Source organism: Pelobates fuscus, chromosome 8 (assembly GCF_036172605.1).
Source record: "Pelobates fuscus isolate aPelFus1 chromosome 8, aPelFus1.pri, whole genome shotgun sequence".
NCBI lineage: Eukaryota > Metazoa > Chordata > Amphibia > Anura > Pelobatidae > Pelobates > Pelobates fuscus.
The window spans coordinates 62,032,750-62,049,146 of record NC_086324.1 but is presented as its reverse complement, the minus strand read 5'-3'; the positions used below and the strand labels follow the sequence as shown (position 1 = coordinate 62,049,146).

Here is a 16,397-nt window from a genome sequence, read left to right as displayed (position 1 = left end):
TGATGGTCAAGCAGAGAATCTGGGTTTGGCTGCAAATACACACAGAATGGGTCTTTAAACCTCACAGGAGATCACATGGGGACTTTAATTCACATTCACTGCACCTAGTCTGCTACTTTGACTTTACCATGGGGGCCACTCATTCAACAGCGACTTGTGGAGAGCTCATCAGCATTTGGACTAAATTAGCCTAGATGGGGGAAAAGGTCCAGCTCATCTGACCTGGAGAATTCTTCCAACTCTTCATTTATAACTGACATACGACAAGTCAATTATCAGCTCATCCACTTACTCCAACTCGCTGTGAATAAACGTCTTAGTGTAGCACACATAATAATTGGAATTCTAGTGATCGAATGCTGAAGGAATCAACACATAGCTTCCTGTTACATTCCATACCTCACCAAGGGCATCCAAAACATTATAATATTATAGCTCATGAGAAAAAAAACAACAACTAAACACTCACGATACAATGTGTCACTATGTAGAATACACTAATACAATGAACACACACACATATTGGTGGTATACAAAAATATACACATAATTGGACATACAGTTAAGTATACACACACACATGCAATGTGCAATTTGTACGAGTATATATATATATATATACACACACACATATACACACATATACAAATATACAGATCTGCCCATGTCCCTGATCTCTTTGATCATATGGATATGACCTGTTGCAGGATGAATGGTATATAGTAATTTCCTGTAGCTTGAGATTGTTCTCCTCCTGAGGACCTGCATTGTGAATTTTAAGGGGATCACCGTGTTAAACACATGGTACTCCCTTTCCAAGTGTAATTAATACACAAAGGCAGGCGTCCGATAGGATGGGGACATGTGCCTACAGTACATTCTCTGTGAAAGGAGAGCAGGTGACAAGGACGACTTGCCATATACGACTGCCTTTATTTTTAAACTCTCTGCTGGATCAACAAATTTCTTCCAATAAGAGGAAGAGATAGGGGGAGGGAGATATAAAGAAGGCTATGTGAAATATGGGGGGTTGTGAGTACATGGGGAACACCATTAAAAAATACTGTGTGTAATCCAACAACACATTTTTGTTCCAAAATCATCCATTAAGAGTTCTTGTAATGTGTGTTGGGGAGGAGGAAAGGGGTGGGGGGGGGCATTGATTTATGGACTTGGAAAATACCAAAATTCCAGAAAGGAAAAAAAAAAAAAAAGAGTTCACAATGTTTCTGGCTTAACAAAGTGTCAACGGGAGCACTGCATGTCTTTTTATCCCTTGTGTTTGTCCTTTACACTTATCCCAAAAATCCTGGGAGGTTAAAAAAAAAAAAAAAAGTCTTATGGCTTGATGTAGCTCTAACCCCCCTTATATTCCATTTATAGTCTTAGTTGGCTTATGACATCCTCCTTGCCTGGGGAACTGTCCAATCCAACAGCATGCGTGGAGATTGTGTTAGGTAGGAAGTGAAATATAAATATGCCCTAATCTTGAAAAACACATTGGGTCCCACACTTCTAAGCTCTGGGCTGAAGATCATACCGATCTTACCTCCTCCCTCAAAACTTGAAAAAGGGCTTGTTTCTTTTTGGATCCTTCTATTAAACTCAATCTACCAGAACAATGGCACCCAAGAAGGATGTGAAGAAAGCTGAACCCAAAGCTGCAGCTCCTGCCCCAGCACCTGCCCCAGAACCAGTAAAACCCAAAGAACCAGTATTTGATTTATCCAGCGTCAAGGTAATAGGGATTGCAATGGGATTGACTTTGTATGGTCACTGGAAAACCAGGGATAAATGGAAAGGGGACAGGGGACATCAAGGTTTTCATGCCATCATGAGATTGTTTAATATCTGATAATTTAATTAATGCCCCTCAAAACCAGATCAGAATATTATTGAAACTGAAATCTGCCTCTCTACAATATTTTCAGCACTGGAATTAATATGAATTTAAAATAAATATTTAGAAATCAATGCTTTTTTGCTTGGATTTTTTTTTTACCATTTTAAGCATCCCTTGTCAATGCTGAATATGCCATTTATTACAAAGCTATGATTCTTTTATCTTGTATTCAATTTATTAATATATTGCCCACAATCTACTCTGAATACATTTCCCTAATCTGAGCTCTAGAAGGTCTACTTTTATCTCAGACTATTTGGCATTTTTAAAATGGAAACTTGATTTTGCAACAAAGTAACAAATTCAAACTACACTTTATGTGCTGGGAAATGTCAAACTTTTCTAAAACAACCTTCCCTTACTAGTTGATCTTTGCAACATTCATTTTTTTTTATTTTCAATACACATTTAGATCCCTTTGCTTTCCAGTGACTACATGTCTTTTTCTTTTGCAAGAGTTTTGTGGGGTTTGTTTTGTGAACTAATACAGTTTGAGGTTGTGTGTTAAGTGAAGCTTTGCTCCTTATAGTTGTGATGGTGTGATCAGTACAACTCAATGCAGAGTTCTACTGACAGGTGGCTAGTCAGTCAGACAGAGTATCTCCCAAACTGCCACGCCCCTGGCCTTCTGATTGGTCTGTAAACATGGGCCCCTCATTACTAGTAGAGGGGATGTCCTAAAATGGAATTTTGAGGGGTTGGCTTCTCTCTTGCTGGACATCTTCAGATGCCTGCCTTGGCTTAGAATAGAATGGAGACTGTTCTGAAGTAGATTGCAGCCTAGTCTAATTTGGTCTCACTGGACAGTTGAGGATTGGGGTGGATTCACTAAACAATGATCTGTGATGAATTGACAACTGACTTGGACAAAAAATGCTTAAAATGTCATAAGCCATTTGTGAATTCATCTCCTTTTCTCCTAGTGAACAAACCTTCTTGTGTCTTCTACATAAATATCTGCCTTGATCCCCAACTTATATTGGAGTTAACCCTTTAAGTCTTTTAACCCTTTTACCCATCAGACAGCAGGGTAGAAGGGTTAAAAGAGTTGTGAAGGGCCTATTTAAATTCTAGTCATGCAAATAGTTACATTTCTGAGATGATTGATTTAGTTTTACATGTTTTGATTGGTTGTTACAGTTACCTGGTACCTGCTTTCTGTTCATATCAGTTACACTAATTGATATTTAATATAAAACCATTCAGTGCTTTAACTCTTTATATAGAGACTGTAAGAAACGTTAAAGTATCTCTTTCTAAAGTCTAAAGATGAGAAAATAAAAATCAGCATTGTATCTGTGATCAGTTAAATAATGTAGGAAGCTTGGCATGATTTTATTTTTATTTTATTCATTTACATGGAGCAGGCTTTTTCTGGTTTTGTGTCACTAATGTGTTCTTTTATTATTTTGATTGGCATAAAATGTGTTCATTAACCCCTTAAGAACACATGACGTGTGTGACATGTCATGATTCCCTTTTATTCCAGAAGTTTGGTCCTTAAGGGGTTAAAGATTGTTTGAAATGCAATGTTTCAATCAGCTAGGGTCTCATACAATTACAATCAGCACACATCAGAATGCTTACACAGATACACCGTGACATTAATTCTGTTTACACTTCACACGGGCCGGTCTTTCCCGCAATCTTAGCTATTAAGCTTGGATCGTGCAAGTCTTCTTAACTGTTTATTGGAAAGACCATCTGACTGGCTGTTTTAGTCCAGGTGTCTGTTCACAAAAACGTGATTTGTAGTCACTATTGTAAATAGCCAAGATGATTTTTTTTCCCCTCAATTCTGTTTTTTGTTCCTAATTAATTTATAATAATTATGTCTTCAGACTCACGTCCAGTAAATAATCCTACTGGTAGTAAAAAACACACAAAAATTAATAAATGCAAGGTAGGGGCTCCAAGTTTTATAAATTTATGCTACGTATTTATTTACCTGAAATAAACCTAAAGAATAATATAATGACACACACACACACACACACACACAAGCAGAGTTCAAATTTGAAAGAGGATCACAATTTGCAGGTACATGCAGAGAGCGCCACCTACTGGTTCTTTCCTGCAGTAACTATTCTATTGGACAAGCTAATCTTACATGGCTATTCACTATATTAGTATGAGAATTCAAAGTGAATTTCAAATTTAAGGCCAGAATAGCCAAAATTAATGCAAAGCTGATTTAGACAATTTTTCCAGTTCTACTATTTAGTACTTACATTTTAAATTCATGTTGAATTCAACTTAAGTTCTCACTTTTGTGAATAACCTTGTTACATTATTATTATTATTATTATTATTATTGCCATTTATATAGCGCCAACAGATTCCATAGCGCTTTACAATATTATGAGAGGGGGGATTTAACTATAAATAGGACAATTACAAATAAACTTACAGGAACAATAGGTTGAAGAGGACCCTGCTCAATTGAGCTTACAGTCTATAGGATGATCTGTATACCAGTGCTCTTCAAAATTGTCAGCAGGCCCATTTACGCCAGGAATTTAAGACATCCACCAGGTGCAACAATAAGCAATACAAAAAGGACCAGTGGTCAACACAAAGACAAACTAAGCCCCTTAGAGCATTATATCATCACATGTAGTTAATATAAGGATGTCATAACTGCCATGTTTCCCAGGACTCATATTACTTAGACAGATTACTGGGCAACATAGGGAAAGTGCTGCCCCGTAGCATGTAGAAGTTAAATGCTGCAGGTTGTAATAAACCAATCAGGAATCTTGCAGCATGTGAATTCTACATACTATGGGGCAGTATTTTTATGTACAGTATTTTTCAACATTGTGAAATTACGTGAATCCAGGAAAACATGGCGGATATGGCAGCTTATATACGCAACTTAGTTGGGAAATAATGGAGTGGCAAACGTTTTCCAGTGCTACTTGTGTAATTATAAAAAGGAAAAAGGAAATGTGAATATTGGTGTTTACTCATTAAATATAGCATTGTTATTAAACGTGAAGCCAAATTGCAAAGTGATCAAACTGTGAGTTAGATAATTTTTCCTAATCAGCTCATTTGCCCTAAATGTTGCAATTTGTTTTTTAATTCACTACAAATTTGTGATTCACTAATAAACCCCATTGTGTTTTCATAAATACATGCGTTGGAAATAGCACCTAAGTATATTTGTTTAAGGCCCGCTACTACCTACAATGTTATTTACTAAAGTGTAAATTGTTTGAAATTTAAAGGGAATTTCAAATATTAGACCATAATAGCCAAATTGGACTTTAAATTTGAAATTCACATTGAATTCCCAAGAATTCATGTTAATGAACACCCCCAATGAAACCAACTGTTCAGCCCTTCCAAAATACATTCCTCAACCTAATATAGGTCAGAATGTGTCAGGAAACCACTATTTTTCATCTTTTTTTCCACTGAGTAGCAGCCCAATCAGATCCCTGTCCCCTAGTATAAGACGGTTCTGCAATCTGTGTCCCTCAAATAGATCTCTGGATCCGACACAGACATGGCAATAAGGAATGGTACAAGTGCCAGTTCTATTGCATAACAGAACTAAGATAATGTTTATATTGTGATTCTTGAAACTGCATGTATTGTGCCCGCAGTGCCAAATTCCAAGAGATATAAAAGGCTTGGCCTGGGCTTACAATGTATGTGACACTATGCCTGGATCGAGGTACATCCTTGCTAATTGTCCTCACTGGCAAAGGGATACATTTGTATAAGCACTTACACTTCTGAGTGCCAGAGGGCTGTGCAACACTTTGTGAACAAAACCCTAGCTTCCAAAAATGAGATATATATGTACAAACACACACATACTCATAAGGTACACACTATATAATCAGTCAAGATGTTTTTTGGCGTGGTTATGTGTAAGCATGCTTTGTACCTGTCTACATGTGACCATCAGGGTAATTCATTCAACTCTGAAATGTAACAAATTGAATCTGAATCGTAAACTTTAAACTCAAATAGCCAGATTGTAACTATGGCTGAGTCACATAATTTTTCCAGATGAATTATTTTGTCTAAATTATTCAACTTGGATATCGATTTACATCAATTTGGAGTTGTGTGATTACCCCCTTGTGATCAGCATGCAATCTGCCTTTATGTTGCTAATATTTTTACTTGCCAGGCATTCATTGGCGGATGGAATACTGCAATCTTGGGATCAAGGGAAGTATCTACTTTCAATGGACAATGCATTGACAGACAGAACTATGACATGTGTATCTCCAATTCACAGGCTCTATTATTTGCAGAATGATGCTACATATCAGAGCATTCACAGAGGAGATAGCAGCAGTATAGGATTAAGTGGGTTGTTCTAGGTGTGGCACTATATACAGCACAAACATCAGAATTCTCACCTGCAATTGGTCACTCACCTCTGGTAGACTTAGAATGATGGGAGTTTAGACTACTCTTGATTATGACCATTATTCACACTAGTTATGTTTTTTAACCCCTTAAGGACACATGACATGTGTGACCTGTGATGATTCCCTTTTATTCCAGAAGTTTGATCCTTAAGGGGTTAAATATTGAAGAAGAACCCTCTCTCCTCCAATTATTTAACTAGTTAGGAGCTCCTACCTACAACCTGGGGTTAGGTATCTGGGGCAAATTAAAAAATAAAGCGACCACCTGGAACCTTCCTGAGGTTTTAATAATGTCTGGAACTTTGTCCTAGGATATCTTTGCTCTTATACATAATCTGCACATTGTGAAAGGGTTAAGAAAGGCCTAAACCAAACATTATGCAAGTCTGTACTGGGATTAACGTATTCACCCACTTTACATTGTAGTAGTAACTGAATTGAATACTATAGAACAGGGGTAGGCAGATGTTGTGGACTACATCCCCCATAATGCTCTTACACCCATAAGGCTGCAAAGCATCATGGGAGGTGTAGTCCAAAACATCTGGAGAAGGTTGCCTATGCCTGCTATAGAAGGATAGTCAGAGCAAAAAAAAAAATTGAGTCATTAAATCTGGCAGACATATTCACCAAAGTGTAGAATGGAAGGAATTCATATTGAATTAAAAATGAATTTCAATATTTTAGGTATAAAAAAAAATTACAAAATTCTCAGTCAACCATGTTTTCAGCTATTGTGGACTACAATTTGTAATGCTCTCATGAATTACCAGGAATCCTTCTGCTTCCAATATTAGAATCTCTCTGATCAATGACTTGTAATGTCTAAACACACATACCATAGCTCAGATGTAGATAATATTCTTACTCAAGTTATTGTAAGACTACATTTCCCATGATGCTGTTTTAAGCAAAAGGCATATATGGAAGTGTATTCCAAATTCTAAAGTTCATTATGCAACTTCAATTTGGAATAAAACAAAAAGGAAAGATTAAAATACACTTTCTAATAGGCTTTCTCTGTACTGAGTAAACCCTACAAATTGTTATAGTGCATTACTCACAAAGGCCTGTAGGTGTCACTAAGCACTCAGCAAATAGTCAGGGAAATGTTATAATACTGAAACAACTTAAATATTATTAGTATTGTTTGTATTATTAGCATTTACATAATGCCAACATATTACAGAGCGCTTTACAATTCTATAAATGGGATATTTGAAGAGGTTAAAAAGGCCCTGCTCAAACAAGATTATAGATTTTAAATGTTATGCCAAAATATCACTGGAGTTTTTTATTTTTAGCTGTCAAGTTATTTAGAAATTGAGAATGTCAGTATTCTCTCTTCTCGTCCCAAAACATGCTACATTTCCCGATTTTTTTTTTAAATTTCTGCTTTTAAATAAAGTAAATTTTGAAAAACAGAAATGCCATTATTTTTACGCATTACGTCAAATATTAGGGAAAACATTCTCGCTAATCTAACCTATATGGTTGACAGACAGGGTTATTCACTATAATGTGAATTGTTTGGAATTCAAAGAAAATATGATATTTTTTAGGCCACAATAGCCAAAGGGAAATAAATACTCAAGTTGAATGTTTGGTTTTGTTTTTTCAAAAACCCCAAAACAACTACATAGATGAATTAAGGGACACTCCAATCTCCATATTCTAGTCTATATTTTGTTGCCAATCACTTCAACTCACCAACTCACCGCAATACTTAAAGGGGCAATTCTGAGGCAACGTTCTAGAAATGGAATCAGAAGGAGCATTCATCTGGGGTTTATTCTTTAACCATTTACCTAAATTTAGTTGACTATTGCCATACAACATATAGGAGAGAAAATCAGGCTTGAAAATAGTCTCTAAAGTAGCTGAGTGCATATTTGTCCAGTTGAGCTATTTTGGTCTAGACTCCATCAGTACATTATCATCTCACCATTTAGTAAAGAGCTCCCTTTTTTCGGATTGCTCCCATGTTTAGCACATTTATCCTGAATTGCTTTCCATTCATAATCCCTGTTGTATAAGCATTGGCAAAACTGTGTAACAATATAAAGGAAATTAGTGTGTAGTAACATTACAGCAATTTCTAAATAGCACCATCTTTTTGTTTAATCTAAAATATCTGAAATATAAAATGCCATTATGAAAAGGTTAATTTAAAAATAATAAGGATAACAGGACATATAGTCCAGTCAGTAAGCACAAGATGTCATAGTACTGACAATTGAGCCAAAATATTAGTCATTTTTATGTTTATTAAGTAAAGCAGAAATAAAGTGTAATCTATAATAAAACCCAGAGAGGGCCTTTATTTTTAGCTTTCTGTAACGTGCTGTAAAGAAGGGAGAGGGGGGTTGAATAGACCCCCCAAAATGAAGGTCCTAAATTTGGCAGCCCCAGCTATTGCTAGAGTCTTCCTTCAAGGGGTAAAAACTGCTGACAACTGTAAAACTCATTAAAGCGTGTCAAACTCACATCCTGCTAAAAATAGCTCTCCAAATTTGTGGCACTGGAAAGAGATCCCTTTGCCCTAAGAAAGCCAAAAACTCGCCAGGGGGAGGGATTACCTCCCCCCTGACATCTGATCTGGACAGTCATGCCCCTGCCCCTTGGTTAAATAAGAGGAGCAGGCCAGAGCAGGAGGACCACAAGCTCTAGTCATCCCAGGACAAGTCCTCTGCTCTCTGCACATCTCCACATTTCAACTTCAACATGGTGGGTGTAATAACATTTTACTTTTGTGAGACCCCTTCTTGACTTATGCAGTAGCTCCCATTTAAATGCAGTTAATAGGGTACAGGGCAAGCATTTGGCTACTTTACCATGGGAGAGAATTTGTAATCAACAGACCCCAAAATTAGTGATACAGCACTCCTAGATCATAACTAGTATGTTTTCTATGGAAGGAACATTTGAATTAAAAAGTATAATTATTGGCAGTAGTTAAATTATGTACATTGTGTTCTTTTGAACATTGGGTATGTCAAATGTACATTTAGGTGAGATAATAAAAAGATTGACACCTATAGCTGCTGGAAATGATAGGATTTTAGAGCACTTAATTTATTTTTATTTTTTGCTTGTCCCTCAGATCAGAAGTAATTTAGAAAGAACCCAGTTTTGTATTATAATGCAATGTATTAATGTAATCAGTTTAATGATAATCATCTTTTAGTTTATTGAATAAGCAATGAATTTCATAATAAGATGTCTTTATATTGACCATATGGTTTCTGAGTATTGCACAGATAGGGGGCTAAAAATAAGACTTAAATGTTTGTATAGCTGTTTCTATAACTGTTCATGAGAAACTTTGGTCAGTTGTTGACTGCCAACTGACACCATTGAGGTTAGTTGGTCAAATCTGCTGAATTCAAAATTCCTTTAGCAAATTGGCTGTCAGGTCACCAGAACTCAGTGGATTGTGATTAGATTCCTGAGTTTTTGCAAAATAATTCTACAATCTATTTAGTCTTGAATTAGTAATAGAGAAGGCTCAAAGTAGGGTAGATGCCATTTTCTAATAGCTAGACATATAGTTTAACTATTCCCATGTTTAAGTGATGTTCTGTCTGTCAATGCATTTGCAACCATGCTAGTTCCTCTCTCTCTTTCCTTTTTGCAGTCTTTCTCTGCTGATGAGGTGGCTGGTAAGTGAATTACTTGTGAGCCTGGCTCAGCTGGGAGTGAAGTACCAATGCCTTATTGCCTTTTTAAGACTTGTGGGTTTATGTCCATCAGGACAGTTTTCTTAACCTCAACAAAAATTCAGAATTAATTGATAGGAATGGAGCTATCTGGCATTTTCTTCCTCGACAGCCTTGTTTGGCTTTCAGCTTCCTGTGAGCTTGTCACTCATCATTGCATGGGTTTTCATTCTGAGCTCCAGAAAGTTTTGAGTGTGAAAATCAAACAGGACCTAAATGATAATAGTATTTTTTGTGGCTGATTGTATTTTTAACAGATCGAGTTTTCTAAAGATCAACAGGATGGTAAGTTTTAAACTTAAGTCAGGAGGAACACGTCGTTCAAGGTTTTTTGTACTTTAAAATGTGCAGTGATCGGCCTGTTGAGTTCATATTGGGATTTTGCCTCAGATTGGTAACATTTTAAGCAGGAAAATGCATTAAAATAGAGAAAATCCTCTAATTCTGATAATCTGTGTTACTTATGAGGAGTTGATTCTGGCGATTATACTATTTTAAAAAATACCACTAGCAGTTTCCTTTGGAAAAATAGTTGGTAAATCAAATCATGATAATCATTTTACAGAATAGAATTCACCTCAGACGTAACACTTCCACAGGCAGAATTATGCAAGCAAGTGGAAATGATATATAGGCTTTTTTAAAATAGCAAGATAACATTGTAATATATATATATATATAAATATTGAAAACTGGTATTATTTGGGCTTTTTCCCTCTACCTTATGGGAGTTAAAAGGAACACATTATTGTAATTTACAAAAGGTGGGGGGGAGAGGGGTAGGGGGAAGGCTACTGAAGACTAAAAGGGGTCTTGTAAAAAGAGATTTTGAGATTAATATTTCAGAAAATGTTATAGTGTCATAGGAATTTTAACTTTAGTGATAACCCATTTTTGGTCTTTATTTACTAAACAGTGTTGTGATGACTTGTTGGATAAAATTCCATGCTTAGTGATTCTGAGAACTACTATTTGGGCCTTAATTTTGCAATTCTGTTATCGGCTCACCTCAGCCCACTGTTTAGTGAACAAGTACCTCTTTTAAATTAAAACCACTCTTATCCTAAAGTTCCAAAACAAAATCATCTGATAAATCACTGTAGAAGTTCGGATGTGTCCATAGGTGGTACCTTTGTAGACATTATGCTACATTAAGAGAACTGGTGTTTTAAACTTGTTATGGTTAAAATCAGTTACCATACAGGTCTTTTTTTTATTTTATTGTATGTATTTCTTTTTTTTTTTAAAACCTTGTTTCCTGAGAAACGATGATAGTTAGTTAGTCCTAAAACATGGGCCATGACTTTATCTAGATCAGGAATCTCAAACTCTGGCTCCACAGATGCTGATGGCCTACAACTCCCAGAATTCTCTGCATGGAGTAGATGGCAAGATAATTATCGAAGTTCAGCAATATATGGGGGCCAGAGTTTTATATACCTTATCTATGGGTAACCAATAAATGAGGGCATATTTTGGGCTTTCTAAGAATGATGGGAAATGTTTGCATGTGAAAAGTTAAATACCCATGTTCTCTACCTGGTAGCCAACTCTATAGTTCTAAAAACATAACGGAAACTTGTGTTGTGGAGAACCAAATTTAATTTAAAGGTATCTCTATTTCCATGTGTTCATAGGCCTCCCAGTCAGTGCAGAGCAACAATGCTAAATGGCATTGCGTTTCAGTAATATTAGATCTGTTTGAGTATAAAGCTGCCAGGTGCAGCAATTCGCTTATCATTTTGTACTTGTGAAGGCTCATGCTGACACTGTAAGAGTTCTATAGTGACAGGTGCGATGTGAAACATGCTAATTACCACGCTTTCTGGCAATAAAAGGGTTATCTCACATACGCAATGAGGCTTGGTATATCCTGTTACAGCTCTGACTCCTGTCTATCATTAGTACCTTTTTACTGTCTGCTTGTAAAACCATCTCTGGCCTGATTTAGAAACCTCTCTGCTGCTCAAAATAACCTCGTTTCAAGTATCCATTTTTAAAATGAGCTGAACACACACAAAATCCCTCCTTCACTGCTAGAAGTGATTTTCCCATTTTTAGTTTGTATATTCCCCTTATACATTTAAAATGTTTGTTATATTAATGTAATATAAACTCATTAAGGTCACTGCAGCCCTGCACCATGCACCACTGATTTTTAGCTTAAATTTTGCTATTTGTTTTTAAGTTAGCTACAATCGGGTGTCTAATAAATAAACCACTAAATCTCCCCCTATAAACTATCACCATATTAACTGGCATAGTTTAATGCAGTGAATTAAACAAAAAGAACCGTCCCAGTTTAGAGCAGACCCAGTTTAAATGAGTACAGTCCACGAGTCTCATGCTGATAATTAGCTTATGGTTACCTGTTTGGTGCAATCCATTAGGAGTGCAGATAAATGGATAATAATACCATTGAATGTAACAATATGCACAGAGAAAGTTTCCTTAGAAACTCCAGGTATATAGTCAATAATGCTAAAGATCATTATTTTCTTTGTACCATGTACGTACCATTTTTATCTTTAGCATAAAAATACAATTCAATTAAAATGTACTATAATATTGTCATTTAATGATCGTTAGTCTGAAGTGAACATTTTTACTAAATGTTCAATAGCAGGCTTAGCAGCATATTAAAATCCGGTTTATCACTCATTCATTTTCTCTCTCTTTCTCTCAACAGACTTCAAAGAGGCTTTCCTGCTCTTTGACAGGACTGGAGAGAGCAAGATCACCCTCAGCCAAGTCGCTGATGTCATGAGAGCTCTCGGACAGAACCCCACAAATGCTGAGGTCAAGAAAGTCTTGGGAAATCCCTCAGCAGAGGGTGAGTATGGATGAGGCTTAAGAACAAAGCCATCATAAAATGCCTCTAAAAAAAAACACCCTTGGTGGAGTCCATTATAACAATCCGTATTAAATATGGATAGTTTGCTGAGTTTTAGCATTCCAGCCCATCTTCACAATATCTAAGCTCACATGCTAGCTTGTAGCTTTGAACATAAATAAGCCACAGCAATAGTCATAGTAAGCCAGTATTAGGAGTCCATTAGTACTAATGTGGAGTGGCTGGACTAATGCATTTGAGTATCAAACACGAATAGGCTATTAATGTTTGACACTCAATAGTATTAGTCCAACCACTTCACTGGCCCTTATGGACTAGTAAAGGCTGGTCCATAGGGGGAAAAAACAACAACTCCATTGGCACTGAAGAAATACTGATAAGTATGTGTGTTTGAAGAAACTGTGGCGATGCAGCTGGTTTTGATCAGTTCATGGTGCCTCATGGGTTTCAGTGGGCAATCCCCAACAAGTCAGGGAGTAGGGAGAAGGCTAGAAGCCCGACACCACCGCTAATAGCAATGATGGGGCAACAGTCATGAAGCACATCAATAGAGTAGGTTAGGTAATACTTATTAAAGTGATGGATGTAATAGTGTAGGTATGTGTCCATTGGCATGTTCAGAAAATCCACTAGCACAGTGAAGTACTTATTGGAGGTAAGGAACAGTATGTGTAGCAGTGAGTGGGTGTGTCTGTGATATATCAGAAAGTTTATGAGAAGCTCTCTCCCCAGATTGAATAGCACTTACCTTTTTCTCCTCAGAGATAAATGCCAAGAAGATCGAGTTTGACCAGTTCCTGCCCATGCTCCAGGCCGTTGCCAACAACAAGGAACAGGGCACCTATGAGGACTTTGTTGAAGGTCTCCGTGTCTTTGACAAGGAAGGAAATGGCACAGTCATGGGAGCTGAGCTTCGTCACGTACTGGCCACTTTGGGTATGTAAATCTCTTTTGACTAAATGATAGTTTCCAAAATAATGATTGTTATGGACAATTTAACAACATACCTCAACACAAAAATCTCACGAATACATACATTTGTGTGTAACAGGTGAGAAGATGAGGGAGGAGGAAGTAGAAGCCCTTCTAGCAGGTCAGGAAGACTCCAATGGCGCCATCAACTATGAAGGTAACATTTTAAGTTCTCGCTTGTATAGTTTAATGATGGGAAGAATGGCCATGAGAACCTCAAACAAAATTTTTAATAAAAGTCTCCGCTGTTAAAATGTTCAAATAACTAGCTGTAGAGAATAGAGGTATATGAACATCTGGTAATATAAGAAATAATTTGATTGAGTCAACATAAATACACATTATAAATAATAATAGAATGTTCATGCTCCTTGAGACCAATTCCCTTCGTACCTAATGCACCAAGCCTAATTTCACCACTAATTACTCTGAACCTCATACTTATGTTTCTCTTATACTTTAATAAATATTCCTTAAGATATATGATAAGATATTTTTAACTGAACAAGCTACAATTATGAAACAGGATTTCAAGTGTTCTCTTTCATTTCACAGCCTTTGTGAAGCACATCATGTCTGTTTAGAACTCCCAAGGTAAGAGCTACTTTTTTATGACGGGATTTATTATTATTATTATTATTATTATTATTATTATTGCCATTTATATAGCGCCAACAGATTCTGTAGCACTTTGCAATATTCTGAGAGGGGGAATTTATCTACAAATAGGACAATTGTAAGAACACTTACAGAAACAATAGGTTGAAGAGGACCCTGCTCAAAGAAGCTTACAGTCTATAGGATTTGAGGGGGAATTAGTGACTGTATTATAATTTTCATACATAAAAAGGGAAGGTAAAAAATCTGAAAAATCAATCAGTTAATCAGTTTATAAACCCTGTGAGTTCCCTGCCATGCCATGAATTATTTACAGTACCCCTCTAGAATGCAAACAGTTAAATACTGGAGAGTCTGGATAGAATCAGATTTAAACAACTTACAGGTCTTAGCCTAATACCACTCCCATTATCCTGATTACTGACTGAGGCTCATGGGAGGGAAAAACATCAACAATTGACTAGTCAGGGTCTGGGAATCTTTGATAAAATGGCTGCAAAGCTATATATTTTTTTGAGTTGATATTTATATCTTATTTCCTCTAATATATTTATTTAATTTCAATCAAACATTCAGAATTTTTTTTATTAGTTAGGTACAACTTTTTTTTTCTGGTAGTAATATTCATTTTTATTTTTCCCCCATCTCTAGCAATATCTGCAGTATGTCTCAGAAGACCTGGAGGCATTAAAACCGTACAGAGACCAGTAACTGGTTTTCAACAAGTTTACGGGACTGTATTGTATAATACAATTTTTTTTTATTTTACACCATCGGGATTTTGGCATTTTCTTCTACAAACCCTGCTGTTATCTGAAGAAAGATCTTACAGGACATGTAACCCCAGCAAAGCTGGCGGAAGAAAAATCTATCAAGAAAATCTGTGTAACTTGCCAAGGAGCATTGTAACAAGCCTCAACATTGCAATAAAACCATCCTTTGAATAGCTGGTGGCTACAAAGTCTCTCTCTTCCTTATTTGCCTGAAGTTATGGGCCTGTTTTCCAAAGAACACTGCATCATTCACTGTTAGAAGCTCCAGTAAACTAATGTACAACTGGTGCTTTTGACAGGAGAGTGGTTTATTTATTATATTTCTGTATTCCACACTGTCAACACAATAAAGTTTTGTTGAAAGAAATGTCAAAACATGTGTTCATTGTTAGAGAGATCATGCTTTAAAGATGCAGGTCAATCATGCATGTTCGACAGCACATAATGGCATACCTCCCAACTCTTCTGGTTCTGGTTGGTCTGCCATTAAATGGATACTGTTTCAAGTGATCCTGGGATATTTCTACTGTATGCTGGTTCTCTGAGATAATTACAGACAATATGGCTTTATGGGCATATCACAGAATGTAGTTGCTCTTTTTGTGCATCATATACAAAGTTATTCCCTATACTCCAAAATGTCAAAAAAATGGACAAGGAACTTGTAGCCAGGCTACCAAACAAATCTACAGCTCAGCTATTTTTCCTATTTGACCATTTTGGGGATATATATTCCCAGTTCCGTGAATATATTCCTGACATATGCATATAATCATTATGTGTATAGTTTGTAGGATAGCTGGTAATACAGCCATGATAAGTCACGCCCCTACCTCAAATCCTGGTCCCCTCACAAGCAAACTAAAATGGGTGCAACTCAAATTAAAAACAAAATCCATTAATTAACATTCTACTTTACTGTGCACAGTTTTAGAGAAAAGCAAAAGGCTCAGACCTATCAAAGGAAAAACAGCTGCAATTCTCTAGAAGAGTGATAAAATATTGAAACATTCTATTAATTGAAAAAAGGAAAGTCCCGAACTGGAACTGAAACGGTCATTTTTGAACTTTACTCAATAACTTTTTGATTTTTTAAGTATATAAATATTTATTTGTGCAGTGATAGTTTGTGTACATGTAAAATAGCTTGCATTTAATATC

At 36.3% G+C, this 16,397-nt stretch overlaps 1 protein-coding gene across 2 annotated transcripts; it reads left to right on the top strand.

Annotated features, from left to right (window-relative positions):
• The first annotated feature begins 1,476 nt into the window (after positions 1-1,476).
• MYL1 (myosin light chain 1) lies at positions 1,477-15,603 on the top strand. Of its 2 annotated transcripts, none has more exons than XM_063429949.1 (7): positions 1,477-1,738; positions 10,277-10,304; positions 12,709-12,852; positions 13,636-13,809; positions 13,925-14,002; positions 14,401-14,439; positions 15,115-15,603. In XM_063429949.1, the coding sequence occupies exons 1-6, from the start codon at positions 1,622-1,624 to the stop codon at positions 14,427-14,429; spliced, it is 570 nt and encodes a 189-aa protein (XP_063286019.1). In that variant the 5' UTR covers positions 1,477-1,621; the 3' UTR covers positions 14,430-14,439; positions 15,115-15,603. The 2 variants fall into 2 exon arrangements, with proteins under 2 accessions (XP_063286019.1, XP_063286020.1); XM_063429950.1 differs by lacking the exons at positions 1,477-1,738; positions 10,277-10,304 and adding exons at positions 8,939-9,027; positions 9,938-9,962.
• Positions 15,604-16,397: the final 794 nt, after the last annotated feature.

Bases quoted from the DNA above. Each gene is read 5' to 3' on its own strand.
- MYL1 (XM_063429949.1), top strand. From the start codon at position 1,622: ATGGCACCCAAGAAGGATGTGAAGAAAGCTGAACCCAAAGCTGCAGCT. The intron at 10,305-12,708 runs GTAAGTTTTAAA...TTCTCTCAACAG, and splicing joins TTCTAAAGATCAACAGGATG to ACTTCAAAGAGGCTTTCCTG. The intron at 13,810-13,924 runs GTATGTAAATCT...TGTGTGTAACAG, and splicing joins TCACGTACTGGCCACTTTGG to GTGAGAAGATGAGGGAGGAG.